We start from the raw sequence: 26,757 nt of genomic DNA on the forward strand, positions 1-26,757 counted from the left end.
TTAAGTCACTTGTCAGTTGCATATTGAACTCAGTCTCAGAAAATATCATTATGAAAACACAGTAATTTAATATATTACATAGTTCAGTCAAACAACATTTCACTCTTTTGCATATATTTTCATCACTACTATTTCAGTTATTTAGAAGGACTGATAACTTCTTCTGAATATATGCGATTAGATGAATTTAATCAGAGCTGCTGTTAGTATGTTATTCTTAGAAACAGTTAGCATCAACTAATGTAATATTCAGACCTATATTATATGCAGCTGACAGAAGGAAGTTATTAAAAATGTCTGCAATTTTGAGTATTTTGTTATCATTTGCTTCTCATCTTTCAAAGGAACTTTCTCTTTGTTCCTTCTGTCTTTCTTTGCTACAGTCTGAATAATTCTTATCTTATTAACAAAACAAAACACTTCCTTAGTCTTGTTTCACAAACTTTATTATTTCTGTACAACCTGGGTTTAGGATTATAGGCCTGCTTTCTGCTACATAACTGATCACAAATGTGAGAACCAACATGATAAACATGTCAACTTTTTATACTACAGTTTCTTGGCTTACATTGTGGAAGTTACTTCTGTTGATAATTTGGAAAAAATAGAATATGGATTCACAGAATTCATTAGGACAGTATCCTCCATGCTACCTTACATCTATTATTTGTGTTTTCAATGTAATGTTCATTTGCTCTACATGTTGCTGTTCCAACTTGTGATCTATAATGTACTTTGAGGTTGTTATATGTGGCTTCGTCCACATTACCACTTTTTACTTTTTTGTAGCAAATAATTACCAAGATCTTTAATTTCTGTAAGTCAGGTGTAAACCATTTCTTCTGTCAGGTGCCTGGTTCTTCCGACTTTATTACTATATTGTTTTTTGGTCTTTGGGGAGCAGATATTATAAGAAATTAAGATAGAATCCCAGTCTACTAGCTTTAGTTCCTCCCTATATGTGTTAATATTCTAATCAATTAATAACACAGGAAAATAATGGAAAAACTTTTTTGCTGAAAATACCTTATTCTGATGTTTTTTTAGATGCAAAATCCAAATATGATATTTAAAAAACTGTATCAGCCACCATTTCTTCACATTTTACAGTTAAATTTGTTAAATTAAGCGATTTTTTAAAGAATTTAACAGCTTTCATGATTTAAAAATGAGGTGTAATCAATGTAGATGACAATGGTAGCACTGCTGAAAAACATTTGCTGGCAAAAAGGTCAATTCTATTTTTGTATTAACAGTTGGTGTTTTGTTTACCGTTCACTTAACCTCACTTTCCCGTTTCCTCTACATGTGCTCAGTACAGTGGCTGTCTAATCGTGGTTGTAAAAACTCTGCTGACAGTTTTTGTTATATTTGTGGCGAATTTCTGATTAAAAAACACTAAAGAAACGTTACAGACTTTCTGAAAAAGGTTTATCTATCACACTTTGGATCTAAACTTGGTGATCAACATAAATCTTGTTCGCCACATTAGGTATGTTATGTGTGTGTTGAAGATCTGAGAAAAGGTCAAAAAAGGAGAAAAAGACTTTAGATTTGCTGTACCTATGGTATGGAGGAAGCCAAGAAATCATTCTGATGATTGCTACTTTTGCAGTGTTGATATTACTGGTCATAATTCGAAAAACAAAAGATAATAAGTTACCCTAACCTTCCGTCCACCATCCAACCAGTAGGGCATGGTGTAGATTTGACAGTTCCTTAACCATCAGATGATTTAAATTCTATTCCAATAGATGTATTTTCTGATGTGCAATGTGATTTAGATGAACCAGATAATGATGAAATCCATTGTAATGCAGAAATTGTAGAGCCCAGATTGTTTACTCAGACCGAGATTAACGATTTGGTTAGGAATCTGGGCTTAACGAAAGAAGAAGCTGAATTGTTTGGCTCTAGATTAAAAGAAAATAACTTATTGGCAGTTGGAATCAGCATATACGTGTATAGAAAGAGAGAGCCGCAATTTTTCAATTTTTTTCAATAAGAAGACGATTTAGTGTACTGCTCAGACAGTCCCAGTATGATGGATGAGTTTGGTATTGAATAAGAAAGGAAGACTTGAGGATGTTTATTGATTCATCCAAAATTAACTTAAAGGCTGTATTATTATACAATTGTAACATGTATCCATCTATACCTGTTGGTCATTCTGTATATATGAAAGAAAGCTATGAAAACCTAGAAATAGTCCAGAATAAAATAGGCTAGTTTGCTCATGGTTCGAAGATATGTGGCGATCTAAAACTAACATGTATGCTGTTTGGTCAGGAAGGTGGCTTTAGCAAATTTCTGTTTCTTGTGTGAATGGGACAGTAGGACTAGGGATCAACACTGGTTCAGAAAGAACTGGCCTGTGTGAGAGTCTTTAAAACCTGGTGAGAAGAACATTCTACACAAAAACCTTGTAGATACATAAAACGTACTCCTACCACCTCTACATTTAACGTTAGGCCTAATAAAAAAGTTTGTAGAGGCTTTGCCTAAAGATGGACCATGTTTTAAGTATCTCTACCAAAAGTTTCCAAACATTTCAGAAGCTAAACTAGAAGTAGGCGTCTTTGTCGTACCTGACATTAGAAAATTGATGTCTGATGAAACTTCCTGGCAGATTAAAACTGTGTGCCCGACCGAGACTCGAACTCGGGACCTTTGCCTTTCGTGGGCAAGTGCTCTACCATCTGAGCTACCGAAGCACGACTCACGCCCGGTACTCACAGCTTTACTTCTGCCAGTATCCGTCTCCTACCTTCCAAACTTTACAGAAGCTCTCCTGCGAAACATTTAGATTAATAATTGTTTCATAGATCATGAATACGACACTTCGTAATGACGTGGAACGTGTCAGGTTAAAGAAAGATGTCTGTACAAGATATTACATTAAACAAAATATTGCATGACACTAATGCTTAAGTTAGTTTTTCTTTTCCTCCCTTAATTTATATCTAAAAATTTAGCCAATGAGTAGAAGGAGTTGTCATCTAGAAATTCTTTTAATTTATTTTTAAATGTTGGTTGACTATCTGTCCGGTTTTTGATGCTGTTTGGTAGGTGACCAAAGACTTTTGTGGCAGCATAATTTACCCCCTTCTGTGCCAAAGTCAGATTTAACCTTGCATAGTGATAATCATCCTTTCTCCTGGTGTTATAGCTATGCACACTGCTATTACTCTTGAACTGTGCTGGATTATTAACAACAAATTTCATAAGTGAATATATATACTGTGAGGTTACTGTGAGGATCCCTAGATCCTTAAATAGATGTTTGCAGGATGACCGTGGGTGGACTCCAGCAATTATTCTGATTACACGTATTTGAGCAATGAATACTTTCCTACTCAACGATGAATTACCCCAGAATATGATACCATACGAAAGCAGTGAATGAAAGTAGGCATAGTAAGCTAATTTACTGAGATTCTTATCACCAAAATTTGCAATAACCCTAATAGCATACGTAGCAGAACTCAGACGTTTCAGCAGACCATCAATGTGTTGCTTCCAGTTGAACCTCTCATCAATGGACACACCTAAAAATTTTGAAAATTCTACCTTAGCTACAGACTTCTGTTCAAAGTCTATATTTATTACTGGAGTTGTGCCATTTACTGTATGGAACTGTATATACTGTGTTTTATCAAAATTTAAAGAAAGTCCGTTTGCTGAGAACCACTTAATAATTTTGTGAAAAACATCATTTACAATTACATCACTTAGTTCTTGGTTTTTGGATGTTATTACTATACTTGTATCATTATAAAAAAGAACTAATTTTGCATCTTCATCAATATGGAATGGTAAGTCATTAATGTATATCAAGAACAGTAAAGGACCTAAGACCGAACCCTGTGGGACTCCGTACTTGATAGCCCCCCCCCCCCCCCCCCCCCAGTTTGAGGAATAAGCTGTTGTATTAACATTACATGAACTACTTATTTCAACTTTCTGCATTCTTCCAGTTAAGTATGAATTAAACCATTTGTGCATTGCCCCCTCAAAGCATAATGATTTAGCTTATCTAAAAGAATTCCAAGATTTACACAGTCAAAGGCCTTTGAGAGATCACAAAAAAATACCAATGGGTGATGTAAAGAAAAGATTCTCCTATGAACGTAGCCAATTTTCCTTTTCCTGTGGAAATGTAAGTCATGTTTGTAAAACTCCACCTGCCATTTGCACCAATAGAAACTAAACCCAAATTCGACCCTGTAACTGATAGATGTGATTAATATAACTTGTTTCGTAACTGTTTTTGCAATACCAAGTCAATATCACTTCAATGGATGCTATCTGACAATAGGACCTTTGTCCTATATTCTACTTTCGCTGAAATCACTAATTTCCTTATGAAAGTCTCTGCACCTAGGCTACACTTGTATCTATTGGACACCCTTGCCTATTTGTGTCAGTAAAGCAAAGTTATTTTCCACACCCATGATAAAACTTCCAGAAACTCCATACTAAATACTACGCTCTGCAGCTGAACGTGTGCTATTTTGAAAAATCTTAGTAGATTAAAGCTGTGTGCAGAACCACATGATTCATGACTTGATAGCTCAGTCGATGAGAGCATTGCCTGCGAAACACAAGGTTCAATTTTGGGTTCTTGGTCTGGGACACAGTTGATATCTATCGGTACTGCTCTCTCTCTCTGTGGCTAGTGTTTTCTGCCATCACTTCCTACATCTCATTATCTTTCTCTCCTCTTAATTTTCCTATTTTCTTCCAAACAACATATAGCTCCATTTTATTGGCCCTAACCCCTTCCAACCATTCAGCTATTATCCTGTGATGTGCGAACAGACTCTGCACCTTTCCAACGACTATAAATTTGCCTCAGTGAAGCAATCTCTTACAACAGCTGCATTACACCCCAAACTTAGCTTTTCCTTGACAGCCCAATCACATCATACACGTGTTTGTTTACAAATAATTTGGAAATCGGAGCCAAAAAATAAAAAGTAAATTTTATGCTGTACAATAAAATCTTAAATTATATAACATCTTGCATGTACAGTTATTAAGTAACAAGACTGTTACAGAATGGTTACATGGAAATTTAGAGATCTTTGAACAGCGAAAATTGGGGACCTCTTCTGTTCAGATATGTGAATTCTTGTACTTCTCCATAATTGAAATTAGTTTGTGGTTGCATCTGTGTTCTTAGTTACCTTAGAGGCAGTCTCACCAATCCAGTAAATGGCTGATTCCGAAGTGTGCGCTGAGTGTACATTAAATAAATTTTTCTTCCTTGATGCTTGTTCCAAGAGATCTCTCGATATTCAAACACCCAACATCTATCTCAAATGAAATATACTTGAAAAAGTTTTCCAATTCAGGGATGGTATAAGCGATTTCCTATTTATCTGTGATGCGTTCTATACAAATATCTCTTCTGAGTCCCGTTGCCGAAACTCTTACGCCGTATATCAGCTACATAACGTAACGTAGTGATAGTTGCAGTGTCTGTGTAATACATGGATGCCGGTCATTACAGTATCTGAACGGTATCTACTACCACTCGGTTAATCATACCATATCAAATGTTTCGTTCTCAGATTATGTAGATGTGCGATTTCGAAATTTTTTATCTCTGGTGGTCTGGGAGTTCGTCGGCATTGCCAGAGAGCTACAGTCATTGTTTCCAACTCGTGATACGAGTATCTTTGGTCGTGAAGTTTTGTTGTGACATTTATGCACGCCAGGCTACAGGGAGTCTGACTAATCTTCAGAGAAATGGTGATACGTTGGTGTATATGTGAAGGTAGCGAAACTAAATTTCCACACGTAATCGCAAATTATGGGTGCTGATAGGAAAACTCCCTGAGTTCAAAATCTGGAAGTTAAAGCAAAATTTGTTCATTCGTCGGAGCGCTCCCGTGGATAGCAGCGTATATGACTGCTTCAAGTGTGAGTATACAGTTCTCTTATATATATTTCAACGTGTGGGAGTAAGTTTATCAGTATTTAGTGTACGTTCATGTGGCGTGTATATACTGCCGGCAATATTTCAAATCATTTATGTAGGGCGTACTTCCATCATTACAAAAAACGGAGATCAGTAGCAGACGAATGGGTGTTTGCTCCTAATGTTGTAAATTAGTTGTTTGTTTGTACCCAGTGACTTCCACTTTGAGGATGGAACCGATGTCGACATTGTTTGCGAGCAAAAATCGCCGTGTTCAATGGTTATCCCGACAGTACTAATTCGTGGCGTCTCGTTAATATTTTAAAATGTAGTAATCACAAAATTCCATGCAATGGAAAGTAAGGACTCGAAACAGGTAATGCAGCGAGCAAAGCAATACTCACATTTCGTATGGTATGCTCGCTTAATTCTAAGGTTGCTTAAAAACAGTGTGTTGTTAACGTTAATAAACAAAAAATAATTGTTTCTTGTCATTAACAACAGCTGCATGAGTAGGGCAAAAAATTTTCATTTAATGTTAACACTAACAATGTATAAATTTCTGGTAAACTGAATTGCTCCACATAATTTCTATAAAATAATCGTGCCACTGACGTATGGCACATTTAAGATAGTCCAGTTTTTGAGTACGCATTAGAATGACTAGAATGCCAACCTTTCTTTAGTGAGAAGTTTGCCGTCGTCATTTCTAGTTGCAATATTCAGCTCTCAGTACACTCATGTAAAAATTTTAGTCCTAGTCCGTGTGACCAAAACTCTTTAAAAGGTTCTAATATTTAGGAATTGCATATCATGTCTAACCAGTTTCAGATGAAAATATTTTTTCTGTGTTAGAATGTTCATATTGAAGATTGGAATGATCTTTACTGAAGAGGATATAGATAAATAAATTGTGCAACGATAATGGAAATGGCAGAGAAGTGATCTAGTGCCAATTGATGTAAATTGTAGTTCCTGGCTGAAATTTTTAGGCTTCCCCCGACATTTCAAATTAAATATCCAAAATTTTAACAAATAACTAGATGTTTTGCTTTTGAGCACTTTTTTACCGTTGGAAAGTCGTACCTGTTTGCTTGTGAAGTAAATGAAAAACTACTTATGTACGGGTACAAACGAAATATAAAGAAACATTTGTGTGTAATTGCTGATAATTTGAGATAACCCATATAAAACTCTCCTTTTTGATGAAACCCATTCATCAATGATGGGTTATTGAATTTGTCGTAGGAGAATCAACATTTGAATCCAATCTTTCTGTTTAGTTTTTATTTCAGTGGGTATCGTAACCCTTTTAAAACAAAGTTCACTGGATCGTTAAGCGATAACCTAGTGACTTGGTTCCATTAGTTCCAAATTCACATTGGCATATCATTTATGCACTTTTTAAGGATTTAATGAACTTCATAGTTCGTCTCTGAATTTAGCAGTGTGTCATTGCCAAGTGAAGACATTTTATGGAAAATTGTAATGTATTTTCATTCAGTATATTTGAACTACAGAGTAGCAAATTTCCAAGGCAGGCCGAAAAATTGGAGAATTTGAATGAACTTTCTTACATGTTAAAACTATGCATGGAAGTGTGATAGTAAGCCAGATCTTTACCTTTGAGCACACCATCTTAAGTGTCCTTCATTTACTGATGGAAAACTTTGATTGGTATGTGCCTAACAATTTGAAGTAGTGGTGGTTATGTAGTGAATTAAATGTACAGCACTAGCTTCAGTGTGTGTGTGTGTGTGTGTGTGTGTGTGTGTGTGTGTGTGTGTGTGTGTGTGTGTGTGTTGGGTTTGCTCATGAAAGCTGCTGTTTGATGAAGTGGGCATAATGTGTAAAATACTTGCAGTTATTGGGAGGGTTGTGGTTCAGATTCCTATAGGGTCATTCTGATTTTTTTTCTCTCAGTTCCTGTAGGTAACAGTCTTTTCAAATGTTTCCATTGCCTAACTGAGGTACGAACTTTAATGGTGTTTCAGTGTGATGTAAATTTTAGTGGACATACGAAATTGTCACCAAAAACATAATAAAATTCCTATGACTGAAAAATGAATAATTGATACCCTCCAGTATTGATTAATTTTGGCCTAGTGAAATGTAAACTCAGCTGTAAAAAGTTCTTAACAGGCAGCCTGTGCAACACGTTATGTGGATGCAAGTGCAAATTACAGGCTTTGCTTTCATTTTTCTCATACTTCGTTTATTGTAGTAGGTTGTTATTGTTGTGATGAGTGTATATTCAGAAGGGACAGCTAACAGGGAAAGGTCTTGTAGTTTAGTGCGGTAGTATTACTTTTATTTACAGCATATTGCTGCACTGATACTTGAACCAGAACCTTGAGAGACTGTGGTGGGTTACGCTGTATGTTGAGTTTGTGAAGTGCGCATTTTTGTGCCTTCCTTTCTGACCCCCCCCCCCCCCTTTCTACACACACACACACACACACACACACACACACACACACACACACACACACAGTGGTGTGGCTTACGGGGGGGGGGGGGGGAGTAATGGTATCACTTGCACCTTTATTTTGCTTGACTGTTCATGACTCAACTTCACTCTTATGAATCAAGCGAGGTGGCGCAGTGGTTAGCACACTGGACTTGCAATAACCACAAGTATTTTACACATTATGCCCACTTCATCAAACAGCAGCTTTCATGAGCAAACCCAACACACACACACACACACACACACACACACACACACACACACACACTGAAGCTAGTGCTGTACATTTAATTCACTATATAACCACCACCACTTCAATCCCATGTCCGGCCATCCTGCTTTAGATTTTCTGTGATTTCGCTAAGTCGCTCCAGGCAAATGCTGGGATGGTTCCTTTGAAAGGGCACGGCTGGCTTCCTTCCCTAATCTGATGAGATCGATGACCTCGCAGTTGGTCTCTTCCCCCAAACAGCCCAACCCAACCCACTCTTACGTGGCAATCAACTCACCTGAGTCTGTTGATACTGGATGCCGGATTCACCTCATAATGTGATGATGTTAAGGCATGTGATGGCATTCATGTGCAGACTGGAAGGTGACAGAACACTGATGGTATTTTGTTTGTGTCTTTATTATATTTTGGAATGTAAGGTGGGGTGATACAGTACTCTGTAGTGTAGCCCAGTTTCTTCACACACAACTCCAACCACCTTCCCCAAACCCAATCTCATCAGCTCACCCTGTACACCCTCCCCACCCCATAAAAAAATTTAACAATCGCAATAATTCTATGGGACGTCATTCCACCAGCAATACCAGTCTAAATGAGATTAAAAATTGGAAGAGTGAGAGCACCTTTTTTCCCCCCTCCCGATAAGATTTGGTCACCCCACCACCACATGCAAAACTTATCTATTCTATTTGTGCAAGCTGCAGGGTCAGAACCCTCAAAATCAATACTATGATTTACTGCCAAATGCTCATACCCCCATTTCCTCAAACACCTGTAAGAAAAAATATATCATGCATAACAGTGCTGCTGTCCTCAACATACTCCGCAATCAACCCCACAAGTTCCCTCTTAAACTGATTACGCAACACCTGAATATGTCCCCTCCCCCTTCAAAACAACACCCACTCCCCTACACCCACAAACCAACCTCCAAACCACCCCTCTTTGTGTCTTCATGCCCAAACTTCCCTATGTAGTAACACACTTCTCACACTCACTCTTGTCTCATGTGCAGAAAGTATAATGAAGGCTGGTAACAAAAATAATACTCCACTAAAATGTCTCCCTCATGGCCAACCTAGATCTCTAAAACCAGGTACACTGCCACATAGATCTTCAAATATTGTAACAGTGACACCACCACATGTACAGGTTTTGTTAAGAATACCACATATAACACAGACAACTTCAAACCTCGACATCCACTAAAAGTGTGCCACCAAATACTACAGTAAGATGCCTACAAACAAAAACCAACTCAAGAACACTGTGCCACAGTGACGTCACACACCAGGACAGCGTTATGTCATAGGTCAAAGCAGACTGGTGGAATCAGACACTTCGCATGACCCTACCCGAATGCCTTATGACAGCCCATTAATCTGGCCCATTTTGTTGTAAGCGAATTTAATAAGTTTGTTTCTTCCACTTATTTTTATAGTACTTTTTCATGTTGTACTTTGCAGGTCCGTTTAAAATTTTAAGTCTTCTTTATGACAACAACACAAATGCTTCAGGTTTCTTCTTTTCTGGATTTTTTTGCAATTTGTGCTTCACTTCCATATTCTTACAGGACCTCAGTCAATTATTTTTCAATATTTGACGTCAAAAGAGCCATTTATTGAATAAAGCTTTCTTTACTTGTGTGTAGGCTCGATACCCTTGATTTTTTAATCATCTCGTGTAATCCTGGTGTTGCTACATCCATGTCCAATTTTGATATTAAAAAAAAGTTGATATTTTCTATTCTAATACTCATAACATTTGTCTTAGCTTTGGTTAACTGTACTGTATCTTGTGTACTTAATATGTTGCCCAGTACTTCATACAGTGGAAGTTACCATAAGCATAAGGTTTCAGCAATCAATTTTTGCTCCATGCTTGCCTCTCTCTGCAAGATATTCCTAATTTGAAGAGACAGGAAGACAGTTAATCTCTCATCCTTCCCTTTTACTCTGCTATAAGTCTATTAAAGGCAAGGAGAAACTTCAATAGCAAGACTGGTATGCAATCAGCATTTGTCACTTCCACTGATCGAAGTTATGCAGTGGTTAAGACACTGGTGAACTCACATCACCGAGCAGCAGGATTTAACTCGCTGTTCAGCTATCTAAAATTAAAGTTTTTGTGGTTTCACTAAATCGCGTTTGATGAATACTGGAAAAGTTCATTTAGAAAAGCCACAGTCAGTTTCCTGCCCAATGACAGATTGCATTAAGACTCGTAATGATGTTGTTTATAGTGTATTAAACACCAATTTTCCTTTGTTCACCACTTTCTGCTGCTGTTTGGTTTGCATATATATGCAATGTATTGCTGTTTTAGCAGTTACATTAATGTCTTCTGCTTATATGTAGAATTAATGCATAAACTATGGTCTATTTTAGAGAAGGAAATGTGCTCATGTGTATTCATGAAATACATCTTTTGATGTTATTTTTCCCTAGAAACTTTGTACCTACACATTTGCAGATGTGTTAAAGGGATTGTTTAGCATAGGATCATAACCAAGTGAGGTGGCACAGTGGTTAGCATACTGGACTTGTCTTCGCAAGGAGCGTGGTTCAAACCCGTGTCCGTCAATCCCGATTTAGTTTTTCCGTGATTTCCCTAAATCGCTTCAAGTAAATCCCGGGATGGTTCCTTTGAAAAGCCACAGTTGACTTCCTTCCTCATCCTTCCTTAATGGGACCATTGACCTTACTGTTTGGTCCCCTCCCCACAAAAGCAACCAACCATAGTAGCACTGCTTCTAAGAGTTTACAGTGGTGTTTTATGATTCAGTATTAACTTGGTAATATGGAGAATATACTGCTACAATATGTTAGGTCTTTTCATTTGAACAACTTTTCTGATATTGACCACTGTAGATGAATTCAATTACACACACACACACACACACACACCAGTTTTTATTCACTTGAATTTTAAATTCACTCATTTAGGCTGGTCAGTTCCCTCCCAAACTGCTGCCTGCATAAATCTGGAAAGACCATTTGCAATTGTTTGTTTATTATTGCTTCTTATAAGCATATCTGGACAACTCTGCCTTTCAGATTGCAGTTTTCTTTTGGCATTTAATGGTATACACTGTCTGATTGTAAACTTCATTTAATGGCAGAATTGACCAGTAGATGTCAGGAGAGGAAGCCCAACCAGTATAAAAGGAGTTGTTGAGTATTGTATCGGGGAAGGAGGTGGTGAGTACTGTATTATCAGTAGAGAAGCAGTAATAGAAGAACGTGTGGGTCAGGGGTGACTTCAAATGAAACTAATCATTCGGTGTCACCTGAGTAACGAATTCATCAGTGGCTTTTTAACCCTTACAGAGCTGCCTGATTTGACTGTTGATGTGATTGTGAAGTGGGAACATGAAGGAACAGCCACAGCTAAACCATGTCTAATGTAGTGTACAGACAACAAGGCCAAGGACAATCTTTCTTTGTATCCGCATTTTAAGCTGAGTTTCTCAGTCTCCTTTGTGATAAATGTAACTGGCTAATTCTTCAGATCAGTGCACAAAAGGAACTGTTTTAACCCAATCTTAATAGCTTCAGATAATTGTATGGTCCACCTATAAAATAACTGGAACAGTTGTTGGTATATCATTTTTATTTTTTATGAATCCTAATAAATATGAGAAGCAAGTGATGTTATTTTCCTTCTCTTGTATTACAGACAGAATCAGCTGGCAGGTTGATATTGGTTCCATCCTGCAGCTTATGTCAACTGCATTTAAAATCCTTGCAAAATTGCTACAAACCTCAAGGTATGTATTTCATAGCTGTTAATTCACATGAAATGACTGTATTTTGCTGGTTTGGTCATATTGACATGTTCATAATTTTAAAATATCTGGTACCTATTTGTAATAAAAGAAAAGCACGGTTGAAAACTGCATTTTCAGTGGTATAAAGATACAGGATTAGCATCTGGGTTCAGAGAATCTTGTCCAAGGAAGCAGACATTTAATAATTTAAAAGTTGGAAGCAGCACAGTAAAAAAACCAAAATTAATATTGTTTCAAATGGCAGTCCTTTCCACTGAGTAATAGTGATGTAGTCGGGTATTATGGCAGTTGCCATTTTGGTTAATAGCTAGTAGTGACTATTTCAGTTCCTTGCCAAAAGAAATGGTAAGTCGCCAGTATCCGCACTGTTACTTTGTGGCTGACGTGTTCCGGAAAATGATGACTGAACCAACTAGTTTGTGTTTATATGCTTTCAGATGTGCAACTGAATAAAAATTAATATTCCATTTTTATTTAGGTAGTCTTCTATTATAGAACTCTTTAGACTCTGTACAGTTAGACCAGTATAGACCTGATATTACTTCTCCAGCATTAAAAAAAAAAAAAAACCCCACTTGAGGGAAATGGTCTGTGTATGTGAAGTAAATTTTTGGCCCTGTGAGCAATTTTCTTTGCTTTAGCAGTAGGAAGAAGCCACAGAGCTCAAATTTGGTGAAAAAGGTGTGTGTGGAAAGGGGGGGGGGGGCAGTAGTTTGATGTGGAGGTGTGATTAGATCAAAGCATTTGGCTATCGTGTAGTGCTGTAGAGTATACTCTTGACAGTTTTGCCAGTTTTTGCTAGTCTGTTTGAACTAGACTGTGTTAATTAAAGAAAACACGGCAGATACAGTAGCACCTATCATGTGATCTACTTTTAGGTTCATCAAATGAAGAAGTTGAGTTTTATTAGTACTGGCTACACACAGCAAAAAATTTACTTAATCTGCTAATAGTTATATCAACCATGACCAAATTGAAAATTCATTGTCATTTGTCACAGGGTCCTGGCTTTTTCAAAATTTCCTCAGTTGTATAAATTTGTAGCCAGTAGTTAATATGAATGATAATCTCAAAACATTCAAAAAGTTTTAACTTTTATTTGAAAGGAAGGCTATTGTGTTATTCAGTAGGTCATTTATTAAGGCCTCAAAAGAGTGAAAAATATTCTTCATATTGATTCTAGTTTTTAATTATATTTGTTCATGCAAACAATTTTGAACCATAGTTTTTAATCACTTCTTGACACACTAAGTGATCGAATTTTTCTTACGAGAATCACAGCTAGTTTGCTTTGTCACAGCATTCTTCTGATCATACAGCTTTGAAGCTTGACTAGACACAAACTTCAGATACAGTGTAGTCTTTCAAGGTGCCTTGAATAGTCTGGTTCATAGAAGTTTTTGACCTCCCGGCTCCATTCCCCTTAGAAATAACAGCTGTTTCCTTGTAAAGAGAATGGTGGGTTTGCCCATAATTGATCTCATTCATTACATCTCATGTCTACATAGTTTGTTAATTTTCCATATATTGTACAGTTTCCCAGCTGCAGAAGCGAGCCATAAAAATAAAATCTCGAAATAATAACTGAGCTCATTATAAGGGCTGTTTAAAAGTTGTAGAGCCATAACTGGTCAGTGTGAGCACTACCAATCCATTATGCACAATCAGAGAAACAGTAGCAGTTGTTCCACAGACAACTGTATCAGTGATCACAGAAGAAAATATAGACATAACCTCCATTTAGAAAAAAAAAAATGATAAAAAGAATCCTTGTGTAGAGTGAAGGAAAGAGAAAATTCATTGCACTGTCAGAAAAGTGACTGGGTACAGAAAATGTTTCCCTCTCCCATCGTAATCCCCTCCCCTGTATCTAATCTTTCTTTATATGTTGTAACATTTGTTTCTAGGTAATGTTTAGTGTATTTACTACTACTACTACTACTACTACTACTATTATTGCTGTTGCTGCTGCTGCAATAATAAACTATTTTTGCAGTATCTGACTCAGTAAATATGTCATGCGCATGTCCTAGAAATAGGAGTTTGGGCTTTAGGAATAGATCATTCCATTGCATTGTAGTACCTGCTTTGCTAACAGTTTTTTGTGTGCTTCATAACAGTGAAAAGTAAATGACAACAGTAACTGAACAAATTCTCACAGTTGTGCTTCATGTGGGATGCCCAGTTGTCAGTGAAAAGTACATAATTTAGTTCAGAGATTTACCAATTAAAATGGCTCAAACTGCATATAAACATTTGTTTTATATCTTTTGCTATAGACTGAAAGTAACACGCTTGATTTAATTTTTTTACAGCTCATGGCTTTTCGAGTCAGAAAATCTCATTCACTGCTCCTTGGTTTAGTAGGCATTGCCCTAATAATGTATTCAGCTTATTATTCGAATTCAGGATACCTATTTGTCGAAAATGGGCCAAGTAAGTCGTCTATTAAATTGTATGCTTACATTAAAATTTTCAGTGCTTCAGTACAGTAGCTATTTATTACTCTCACCTATGTTATCATTAATAACTTTTGAGTTAATATTCATAATTTCCAATCATATTGACACTTCAATGGGAAATATTTGAACTTGGGAATGTATTGCAAATTGCAATTGCTGCTTTTAGTAAGAAATGGATGGGTATTAGACTAAGCACATTTTCTTGTAATACACACTTAACGTATACTTCAGAATTCTGTTTCTGGACCGTAGAACTTTTTATGTTTGAACCTATCAAGATATTTCTGTTGTTCTTTTGTAAATTTCTTATCAATATGAAAGGTTGTAGTGTGTTAAAGGGAAAAGAAGGGATAGACCATTTGTACTTCACTTTCGAAGAAAGTAAAGTGCAGAGAAGCTAAATACTACATTAATTGCCACACAGTTAATGACTGTGATAATTGCAGCAGTATGCTCACTCATGTCACAAGTTAAGGATTTTGAGAGATCCATGTGAAAACATTACCTCCTGGTGACACTGTTTAACTGTTGTGGAAAAACACAGAAACATGCAGCATACAGTACATACTAATATGACACCACTTAGTGTTCCTGCAACAGCATGTGTGTGTAAAGGTCTCTGGTGTTGTTCTGATAATTTGTTTAAGCTTTGGCACACAGTACTAGTAGAAGAGTAACAGAATGGCACATCGGGACTGATGACCTCAGAAGTTAAGTCCCATAGTGCTCAGAGCCATTTGAACCAATGACACATCAAACACATTTGGATGACATTACATCCAGCCAGATAGGTGTCAGCTTTGAGCTCAGTAACAGTCAGTCCATGGTGGACTCAAAGTTTAATACTGCCCACATCATAATTTCACAAATCCCTGAAGGGAGGCAACACTGCCTGTCCAGGCAGGGTTCACCTTGAGTTCTCGTTTGCATATTTTGGATTCAGGAAGATGCTTTGCATACTCAATGCATTCTTCTCTCACAAAGACACCATTTGACTTTAAAACTCTGCCTGTAGTATCAAAAGGGGACCATATGGTGGTGGTGGTGGTTAGTGTTAAACGTCCTGTCGACAACGAGGTCATTAGAGACGGAGCGCAAGCTTGGGTTAGGGAAGGATTGGGAAGGAAATCGGCTGTGCCCTTTCAAAGGAACCATCTCGGCAATTGCCTGAAACGATTTAGGGAAATCATGGAAAACCTAAAACAGGATGGCCGGAGAGGGGATTGAACCGTCGTCCTCCTGAATGCGAGTCCAGTGTGCTAACCACTGCGCCACCTCGGTCGGTGGGGGACCATATACTAACAGCAATATTCAAATCTGGAATGGCAGCCTGTTAGAATTGCATGTATGCCACTGTATGTGTTTACAAGGGCTACATTAATGACTGTAGGCTATGAGTATGACACTTTGCAGTAATATGTAGGCCTTTCTCATAGTGTGTATGGACCTGGGTTCTATCCAAAGGATAATGATACCAGGCAATGAAAAGCTGACGTTGTGACTGAGTGCCTGATACATAAGGTCAGTCAGCTAGAGTGACAGTTCTTTCCTCGGACTTCAATCCGATTGAACATGAGTCGGGACTGTAGGCAAAAGGATTTAAACCTCAGTAGTACAGACCATTGCTGATCAGATAAAGACACTGATCCATGAAGTGGAAGTGTTGCTGCTAGCCTTGCGGGTACAGTACGGTCTACACTGAGGATTCATGTTGTCATGTAAGCGCATTACACAGCATACTGACACTGTGTATGCCAGTTTTGTATGTACATCACACATTGTAACTGTCACCCATAACCTCCATATGCGTGTTCACAACACTTTGCATCCATATTACTTGCTCAAAACATCCCCACGAAACCCTTCAGTATGTATGTTATAATGCTTCATGTTTTGTGGATTTTGGAGATTCTCTAACTTATAAAAATGAGTGTCATAAGACTTTGTTGTATGCCAGGCTCCTGAATGATGGTAATGTTGCTGTCAGATAAATTAATTATGCAACATACACTCCATTCTCAGATTATACTACAAGAGAAGACAAGGCTAGATCTGAACTTAAGCCTTAGATTAGCGGGTCTTCTTTTATCCTTCTGTGAATTGTTTGATAAACTGAAATTTTAATTGCTTTGAATAAATATTTCTCACCCTTTCAAGAAGTTTTTTGTTTTCATAGTTATTCTTTCTCTCCTCATGGACGAGTATTTTTACTTGGAGCTGTTACTTAGAATTAGTGAGTTCCAAACCTCCATCCAACCCTACTACATTTAGTTTCTCTCTTCTTTGCCTAAATCACCCAGGCACATTCTAGTATGATTCCGTTTGAGGGCATTCTTCATTACTTCCTTTTTCCACTTGCCCTACCCCAGTGTTTTGTTTCCTAATGCCCTCAGTGGTGGCAATACTGTTCATCTTCCTTCCTAATTTTCTTTTTTTCCTTCCTCTGTTTATCCTCCCTACCCCTTTCTCCCATGGCCTTCCTGATCATTGGTCCTGATGCTAGTATTGCAAAACACATCACATACCTACACTGCAGATGATTTACATGGCACTAACGACTGCACTTTCTCTACCTCCTATTTTACAGTCATTTCTTGAATGTTATAACAATTTTATTTCAGGTAAATCGTGACCTGTGTGTTCCTTATATCTGTTTTTCCTACAAATATCATCATGCAATTAAATGTTGTGTATATATCTTAAGATATGTTCCTCATGGAATGACCTGTAAGAATTTCACTACTCATAAATGAAGTATGAATCTGTCTTTTATTATGTTATTTGCATTATTGGCTAAGGGCAGTAAAATTATGGCAGATTCTCACAAGGCTAAATATCTTCACTAAATTTGTTGAGAAAATCCCCTTCCAAAGAGTTTTAATCATCAGAAATGTTATTAGGTGAAATAATCTTATACATTTCTTTAAGAAACTACTATTCTTTATGCAGAACATTTTCCACCATACATTGTAGCTAAAAAGCTGATTTTTTGCCCCCCTAAATCATGTGAACATTATTTTTAGAGTTAATTAAGTATGCATATAATATGATATAGCATTGTATTCTTTCAGTGATAAATTTGTGATTTGGAACTACTGCTGCTTGAATTGGTGTTACCGAGCTAAAAGTGAATACTACCTTTCTTTCCAGATTCTCTTGTGTTCTGTGAAATGCTTTTAATTTATTCCTAAGCATACTGAAAGGACTGTATAAGTGAGAAAATATCTACAATCATTGTTAAAGTTACTGCAGATGTTAGTAATTTGTTTACATGAAAATTTTCAGCTGGTAACATTTTTCATGTCACACAGATTTTTATACCATTAATGATTTTGTAAATACTTACCAGTGTTTAAAATTTGGTTTCTTTTCTGTGCGTTGTGTGTGTTATAAATAATATTTGGAAATACCAAAATAGTAAACAGGAAAGATGGTTGCAGTTACTGAAAAATTAATACTTTTAACAGGAAATGTCAGAGTTCAAATTGTGTCCAGAGTTCTTGCCTCATTTTTATTGGTTCACCTTATTTCTACATGAACATGTGCAGTCCACAAGCCACTGTGCACTGTGTGATGAAAAGTGCTTTTTACTAATATCAAAAACCTTGTTCTACTCTGTTCGCATATGTAGTGAGATCCCAATGTAACAGGCAGTAACATCATTGCCAAGTCTTGTTTCATCTTTACGTACCAGATCAGGTTCAAATAGAACAAAATTACCCATCTTCTGAAGATTAGCATTGAGTTCCATGAGCATCCCCATTATATCTTTGTGTGGAAGACACTGCCATGCTATAATGCATGCAGTTCATCTCTGAATATTTTGTTTGTCTGCTGTATAGGTTATATAATGATTCCAAGTGGTGGGGTAGCAGTATAGAACAGAACACACTGGTGTTGTCTTTGCAATTTTCAGAAATGATGGTCTGCACTTTCTCAGAGTTCTCGCAACAAAACTGTCTTCCATTCACGTTCTCTGCTAAATGATTCCACATGTTCATTCTATTTTGTGTCTATCCACATTGCTCCCATTCAGTACACAGTGTGAAAGTACTGTCCAAATTATTCACCAGCTCCTTTGGATCATCCAGCAACACTACCTTCCTGTTGACAACATCATCAGCAAAATTGCTCTACATATATTGTTGATTGACAATACAGCACAGTGATAAAGCAATTCAGGAATCTAGGAATACAGCATCTACATTTCCATTTACACCAACTGCTTCCATAAAAGGTGAATCAAAGGTGGATTAATAAGCCTGTGATTTAAAGCCCTTTCCATGTTCTTGTCCAGTGACACAAAATTTCCGATATGATGTAAATGTCAATAAGATATAACCCCCCTCCGGCTCCTCTCTTCCACAAAAAAGAGAAAGAGAGAGAGAGAGAGAGAGAGAGAGAGAGAGAGAGAGAGAGAGAGAAGAAAATGGTACAGATGAAGTGACTTTACAACCACTATAAAATTTTTCAGAGTGTTACTTCCCATTTTACCATGCGTGCTTCAGTGCCGTGGTGTGCTGTAAGTCATCAAATTGTTTCCTTGCAGTCCCTTCGCGGGTGATACATCAAGGGTTGTTTTGTATTCCTACCTTTCTTACTGAAAGCTGGTTCTTGAAACAGTGTGTGTAGGCTTTCATGGGGTTATATAGAGCTCTTAAAGTGTGTGTCACTTTAGTTTTACTAGCATTTTCCTGATGCTGTTCCATGGGCCGAAGAAACCATGACCATTCGTGCTGGATTTTTGTGTAAGTTAAATATCCCTTGTTAGTTCTATTTGCTATGGGTCTCACACACTTGAACAACAATCTAGGATGAGTCGCAGGAGTGTTTTGCAAGCAGTCTCCTCCGTAGGCTGTTGGTATTTTCCCATACCAGTGTATTGATGTGTTCCATTTACTTCACCTATGATGGAGCCCATGTCACTGTTCCATGTCATAACCTTACAAATTGTTACAACCAGTACCTGTATGAGTTAAATGGTTCCAGTTGTCACGTACTGATATTTTAGTCCCAGGATATGAAGTCTTTTGTTTTATGAAGTGCACTTTTACATTTGTGCAGATACAGGGCAAGTTGCTAATCTTTGCACCACTTTGAAATCTTATCCATATCTCCCTGAAAATTTGAGCAGATTTCATAACAGTACTTCATTATAGATAACTGTGTCACCTCTGAAAATTCTAAGGCTATCATTAATATTTTTTGCAAGATCATTAATGTACAGTATTAACAAAGTCACCAAGAAACACTCTGGAGTGTACCAGAAGTTACTTCTACATGTGTTGGCAACTTCTCATCCAAGTAACATGCTGTGTCCTTCGTAGCAAGAAGTCCTCAGTCCAGTTCCAGAATTTGCTTGATATCCATAAAAAGCATAGGTGTTGGTTGTACTGAGCCGAATGCTTTTTGGAAGTCAAGGAATAGTTCACCTGCCTGACTGCCATGATCCATTGCTTTCAGGACGTCGTGGGAAAAGTGTGAGTTAGGTTTCACAAGAGTGGTACTTTCAGAATCATGGTTGTTGGTATGGAGAAGACCGTTCTGTTACAGAACAGATACCATTTGAGTAGGCCGTCATTTATACCAGGATGTTGGGGGAAGTCAAGTATGCTATCACACTAAATCATGTAAATTTGGTTCTCTGTGCACTAACTGTTTGCACATTATGTTTCTGAGAAAGCGATGGGAATGATATTGGCATTTGCATAGACAAACTACCCAAACTTCATATCGAGTCTTGCTGATGTTCCAGACTAATAGTCCTTAACCTGGTTTGGCTCACTTCCATATGTTAAGCTACTGCAGTATAGGTTTTTGTATGACTAGATCATGTAGGGGAAAATTAAATAATTCCAGACTTTTCCAAATATACCATCAGTTGTTCCTCCTGTGTACCTCTCTCAAATCTAATGGAAATGAGACTGGTGTGCTGTTGTTCATATGCTCACATCCTAGCATGGCCTGTGGAGTACAGAAACAGATGTAGATTGAGGAGAAACACAGTATAACAGCTAACCAGTTGCACCATAAGCATGCTTCGTTCTCGTGAAAGTTTATGTTGCATCAAGCTGATGGTTGACAAAGAATTTGATTGCTTATTTCTCTCCTGTATTTTGCTGTCCCATTCTATTGAAGTGCCACAAAGTTTCACAATTGCACAGTTTGTAAAACTGCATGTCTGTGTATAATTTGGACATTAGATAAGTCTTAACTGGTTTCATTATAGTCCTACAGTGTCTGCCATGGTAAATGATTTCATTCTCATTGGTTCCAAAATACAGATCTTCCAGTCAGATAGGTCAGTTTTGTTCAGAAGTATTGATAGTGCGGGCCTGTATTAAGCAATTTTATAGTAGGTGCTCAGTTCACTGAACTGTCTAGTGAGTGTGTGTGAATGTTAAAAAATGAAGCTACTGACACAATGTCCCACTGCCCAAAATGTACTTAGAACTGTGTTGTGAATACCCTCTGATTACTTCATTGTTAGTATTTTTAGTTTTATTTAGCAGATGCTCTGCCAGAATGAGTCCATATTTATTGCTTTTCACATGACCAAACATAAACTTTACAGCAAGAACTCCTGTGGCCAAAACATACTACAAATAATTTCCACCAAACATTCACAGGAAACTGAAAATTAATCAGTCTGATGAAATTATAAAGTAGTAAAATATTAACACATACCTGATGTTTGCAAAAATATTTGTGTTATTAAGTTAGCAAAATTGTCGTAATTCTGCAGAAATGTGACTAAGTGGTAAAGTGCCAGACTACAGATCTAAAGCTCTGACACAGGAATTTCAAAGTAAGTCAGTTCAAAGTTTGGAGGAAGGGCAACTGCATACCACCTCCAATTGGATCTGCCTAGTAAACTGCTGTTTTTTTTTTCCCAAATCAACTTTCAGGTTGATGGCAGTTTCACCTTTTTTGCAGTAATAAGTATTCAAAGAGTTTTCAGACTCACTAGAATTGTCAGGGGACTGTAAAAGAAAACTTGTTGCTTTAGTAATGTCCATGCAGGCACCCATTTGGTGCATGTGTAAAGAAATCCAAGCAAAGGCAGTATTATTCAAGTAAAAGTTTTGTAACTTGCATGGAAATGTGCACTTCAGGGCAACAGGATTCCACAGGCTTCAAGGTTTAACAGCAATAGGATAAAAGAGAAGTTAGTCAGATTTGAAAGCCAGTTTATTTCTGTCTGTTCTTTCTGTAAAGTACCAGATATACTGCCAAATAATTCTGTGGAAAACATAAGATGGTTATTTTAAGGAATTTTTTTTTTCTTTGATTACAGGGATTTAGATTGTTTTGCTGACATCTAACAAATATATTCAAGTCTCACAATGGGGCAAGGTTGGGAAGCAGAAGGTGGCAAATAAGCAATCATACATGAGAATGAGTGAGATATTGAAAGTTTTAAAATATTGAATATTTATAAATCTTATGACAGTATCTCAGAAAGTATATCCCAGAAAAAAGGTGCACACATATTAACCAGGTGTAAACATTAAAGTAATTAATACTTTCCCCCTAGGGGAGCAGCAGCCAAATTGGATTGCAGAATAAATATGATCCCACATTTGAGTGAATCTTTACTTAAAACTGAGATTATTCCAACAGAACCAGTTAGTCCCTCAGAGGGGAGGAAAAGATCCCATATTCCACCAGAACATGGAGTAATTGAAGAAAAAAACACACACAGTGATTTCAGCATACACATTTGAAAACCTTGTTTATGATAAGGAGATGGAGCATCCACAGAAGCAAAAGCAGATTATGGTAGATTAGTTCACTGGCTGGCAGAGATATTCAATGATAAATACTGCTTTTCTCCTGTTTCATTCACCATTGATTTCCATTCAGTACACCATTAAAACTAATAGTAGTACTTTATGTGCCAAGGAATAATACTCTTACAGTGGAACCACAATGCCATTTTGTCTCAAATGAATTTTCTCTTACTTTGTCCGATAATTTACTCATAATGTTATAATGAGGAAAAAATCTCACACCTGATACTGTAGCAGAGTAAGGGTATTATCTGTTGTTGTTCCCTTTTGTGGTGTCATATCATTGTTAACATTGCCCAGTGTAGTGGTTGCCAAGACCCATCCTAGTAGCCCACCTCAGATAGATCCATAGATCAAGCAGTAATTGAAATGAAAGCTGCTTCAGCAGAAAACATATTCTTCTCATTTCCAGGTGAAGCAACACATTATTCCAAAAGCAACTTTTATATTATGTTCCATAAGAAACAGAGGAGGGTGGGGGATTACATTTGTCTGGAAAGAACTTTCTTCCTTTCTTAGTGGAATAAAGTGTGACTCTTCCCCCCACCCCCCCTTTCTTCCATTATCTGGTGCCTTCCAAAATTTAAAAATTTTTCCTTGTTTAATTAAGTGTGATTTTTAAAATGCCTTTTGACACTGCTGAACTTGTTACATTGGGTTACCCAGTGTGCAGGATTGATGATAATTGTACTTGATCAAGGATATGACATCTCACGTAAGGTATACATTGTTCCATTAGCTAAAAGCAGAGTGATTTGACATAACAGTATATTGTTGTAGGCATTCCACGTAAATCTTTGCCAGGGGATAAAAACTCTTTTGTGAATACAAACATGGAGAACCAAGCCATTGCAGACACATGCATTTCTTGTGGTGCAGTTCTAACTTCTGTGATTTGGTCTGTAGGACAATTTCATTGTTGACAGCTTGGCTTTCCTGTACTACACTGATAATGGATACTTACTTTGCCTCAAACAGAATTTCTATTCCTCACACATGGTCACCAGCTCTTGATTTGATGTCAATTATTTCAGAATTTTATACTATTACATGGAATTTCACCCAACATGTGCGTGATTCACTCAGTCTGCAATCCTACTTTATGTAACCCTTGTATGAGTAGTGTATACATCATATGGGGGTTGTCAGGTACTTGTATATTGTAATTCATTGATGATGCAACACACCATTGGTGCCAGAGCATGAAAATTCCCCTCCCATGCGAAGGAGTTTTTTAGGGGCATGGGGGCTGTGGACAACGGTTACCGTACCAGGCAGCTGTAACCAATGCTGCGACAGGCTAGCAGTAGAGCCTCTGGTCAGAATGGGTAGCCACAAGACCTCCCCCCCCCCCCCCCCCCCAGCAATTTCACCTGATAGAACAGACCATTTCAGTGCATAAGGGTATGATCCCAAATTTTTCTCTTCACTTGACATATCATTAGAGGGAAATAGATTCAATAGAAATGATCCCCTCAGTACATTTTATGGTCACAAAACAAATGCTTTTGCTTGACATTTTCAGGATAAACAAACAAGAAGTCACCCTAAAGTGCATGGCAGAGGGGTACCTTGTAACATTGCTAGTCATTCCATTTCCTTTTCCGCTCATCAGTGAGGTGAGGGGAAAACAGCTTTCTACATGCTTCCATAAAAGTCCTTATTTCTCGTAGCTTGTTTTCATGGTCCTTATGTGTGATGTGCATTGATGGCAGCAGAATCGTTCTGCAATTTGTCAGAAATGTCGGTTCTCTAAACTTTCTCTACAGAATTCTTTGAGGGTGGGGGGGGGGGGGGGGCGAAACCAACAACATTGCCTTCTCTACAGAGAGCCCCATTTGAGTTTGCAGAGCATTTTCAACTGTTGATCAAACCTGCGGCTAGCAAATATAGCAGCACACCTCTGAAATGTTTCAATGTCTTCTTTTAATTTGACCCGTTGGTGATCCCAAACACTCAAGCAGTACCCAAGAATGAGTTGCACAACAATTCTGATATGGTCACCTTTTAAAGTTGAGCTACATTTATCGATAATTCTCCCACTAAATCATGACTTTCTGAATTAAGTTACATTTTTCTCACACTTGGAAAAAGCTGCCATTCATTACATTTTATATCAGTCATCCTGTTCTCGTATTGTCAGTCAAGGACAACACTTTCCCATACGCTACAGCAGCATCAGCAATTACAGAGTGCTGATCACCCTGTACATCACATCATTTTTGCATACAGATAACAAGAGCAGTCCAGTCACACTTTTATCTGAGAACCTACTCCATATGCTTGGACCTTTAAGTCTGCAGTGTGACACTGTTTGAAATGCTTTCTGGAAGTCTAGGAATCATTTGAGAAAAAAGAATACAGAATTTCACACAAGCAATGTTTTCTATATCTGTGTTGATTTTTGAATAGAAGCTTTTCTCTCTCTTGAAGAAAGTTTATTGTATTGGAACATAGAATATGCTCAAGAATTCTGTAGCAAACTGACATTTAGGTTATTGGTTTGTAATTTTTACAGGTCCTTTCTTATATCCTTCTTATATATATGAGTCACATGCACTTTTTTCCATTCATTTGGGACTTCATGTTGGGAGAGATATTCACATTAAATGGAAGCAAAGAAAGAGGCCAAAGTCATAGAGTAATATGTGTAAAACCAAATTAAGATTCCACCATACCTCGTGATTTACTTGTTTTCAACTGTTTCATTTGCTTCCCAATGCCAGGGATATCTATTTCTATGTCTTCTATATGTAAGTTTGAGCAGCAGTAAAATGATGGTATGTCTGCATAATTCTCTTGTATGAATCCTTTTTTTAAAATATGAAATTTATAACTTCAGCTTACCATTTGCTGTGTTCTATTGCCACACCACACCAGACTGGTCTGTGACAGACTGACCCACTTAATGATTTTTTGTAAGAATAGAATTGGCCAAGATTCTTGGCAAGATCTATTACTAAGGTGTGATGGTGAAGTTGTTTTATGCTTTGCACATCAGTCTTCTTCTAGATGCATGAATTTCTACTAACTTTAGCTTTTCGACAGTTCTGTGTTCGTTTTGGTACTGAGAGTGCAACACTCCCCCTTTTCTCAACATTTTCCAAATGTTGTTATTAAACAATGGTTTATTTTTCCCATCCTTAATACACTTACTCAGCACATACACCTCCAGAGTGTGATTTACATTCACTTTAAATTTTGCCTATAATTTTTGTAAGTCCATCACATTGGGGTTAAATTATGTTCATTCATTGTCAAAGTAGGATGCTAACAACTGCTTATCTACTCACCCCAGTTTAAAATCACGCCTAGCCTTCTTGATGAATGTATTAATGTTAGTAACCATCTTGGCGATGATTCCATATACTAATGTGCTAGACATAGATGACTTAGTTCACCAAGGCCAGTTACTTGTGGGCAGTTATCTTTAGTCAGACTTAGTTTCAACCTTGGTAGACATAATATTCTCGTTGTTTGCAGTAAACACTCCCACTTCTGTGATGTTTAACTTGTCCCTTTTTTTTTATATACATTCCATGCTTTGTTAAATAATTCAAAGCATAGTACTTATGGTTTCGTCCAGCTCGGTTCAGAGTATAATCTGAGGACAACAGCATTCCAAAAGAGCAGTAAATTCAGGGACTTCGTTACAAATTCTTGGGCAATTTAATGTTAAAATATTGGCATTCAACGTGTCTTTACCTTGTACATGGCCAGATATCACTCTCCATGTACTGACTTGTGAGCATTAATCAAAGGACCACAAAGAGTTGCCTGACCTAGAGAAACAATGTGCACTCCATATGTCCTCTGTGACATGAGCAGTTGTTTCCTCACCCCTAACTACTACCAGCTCTGCTTCTTCTTCAGCCTACCTTAATCCACTGATGTATCTGCAGCAAATATTGTCACAGGATTGATGGAGCCTCAGGCTGATGCTCTACACTCAGCTCCAAACCAGAGGAATCCAATGAACTATGGGTGTGATACTGCAGATTGTTAATTGTGCTTGCACCCAATGAGCAGTCTTCACTTCTTCACAGCTGCTCATATGAACTTAGGATGGCCTCAAAACGCAGGT

The 26,757-nt window shown here is 37.4% G+C and overlaps 1 protein-coding gene across 4 annotated transcripts in view; it reads left to right on the plus strand.

The window, feature by feature from the left end:
• The window catches only part of LOC126297977 (beta-1,3-galactosyltransferase 5-like), a 160,300-nt gene that overhangs the window by 121,908 nt on the left and 11,635 nt on the right, over nt 1-26,757 (plus strand). The window contains exons 3-4 of one of the 4 annotated variants that reach the window (XM_049989293.1): nt 12,307-12,397; nt 14,734-14,854. In XM_049989293.1, coding sequence (XP_049845250.1) covers nt 12,307-12,397; nt 14,734-14,854 — 212 coding nt within the window. Of the gene's footprint in view, nt 1-5,653; nt 5,929-12,306; nt 12,398-14,733; nt 14,855-26,757 lie in introns of those variants that run through there. The other 3 variants (XM_049989292.1, XM_049989291.1, XM_049989290.1) reach the window with 3 other exon arrangements.

The sequence above is a fragment of the Schistocerca gregaria genome, chromosome X, assembly GCF_023897955.1.
Source record: "Schistocerca gregaria isolate iqSchGreg1 chromosome X, iqSchGreg1.2, whole genome shotgun sequence".
In the NCBI taxonomy this organism is placed as follows: domain Eukaryota; kingdom Metazoa; phylum Arthropoda; class Insecta; order Orthoptera; family Acrididae; genus Schistocerca; species Schistocerca gregaria.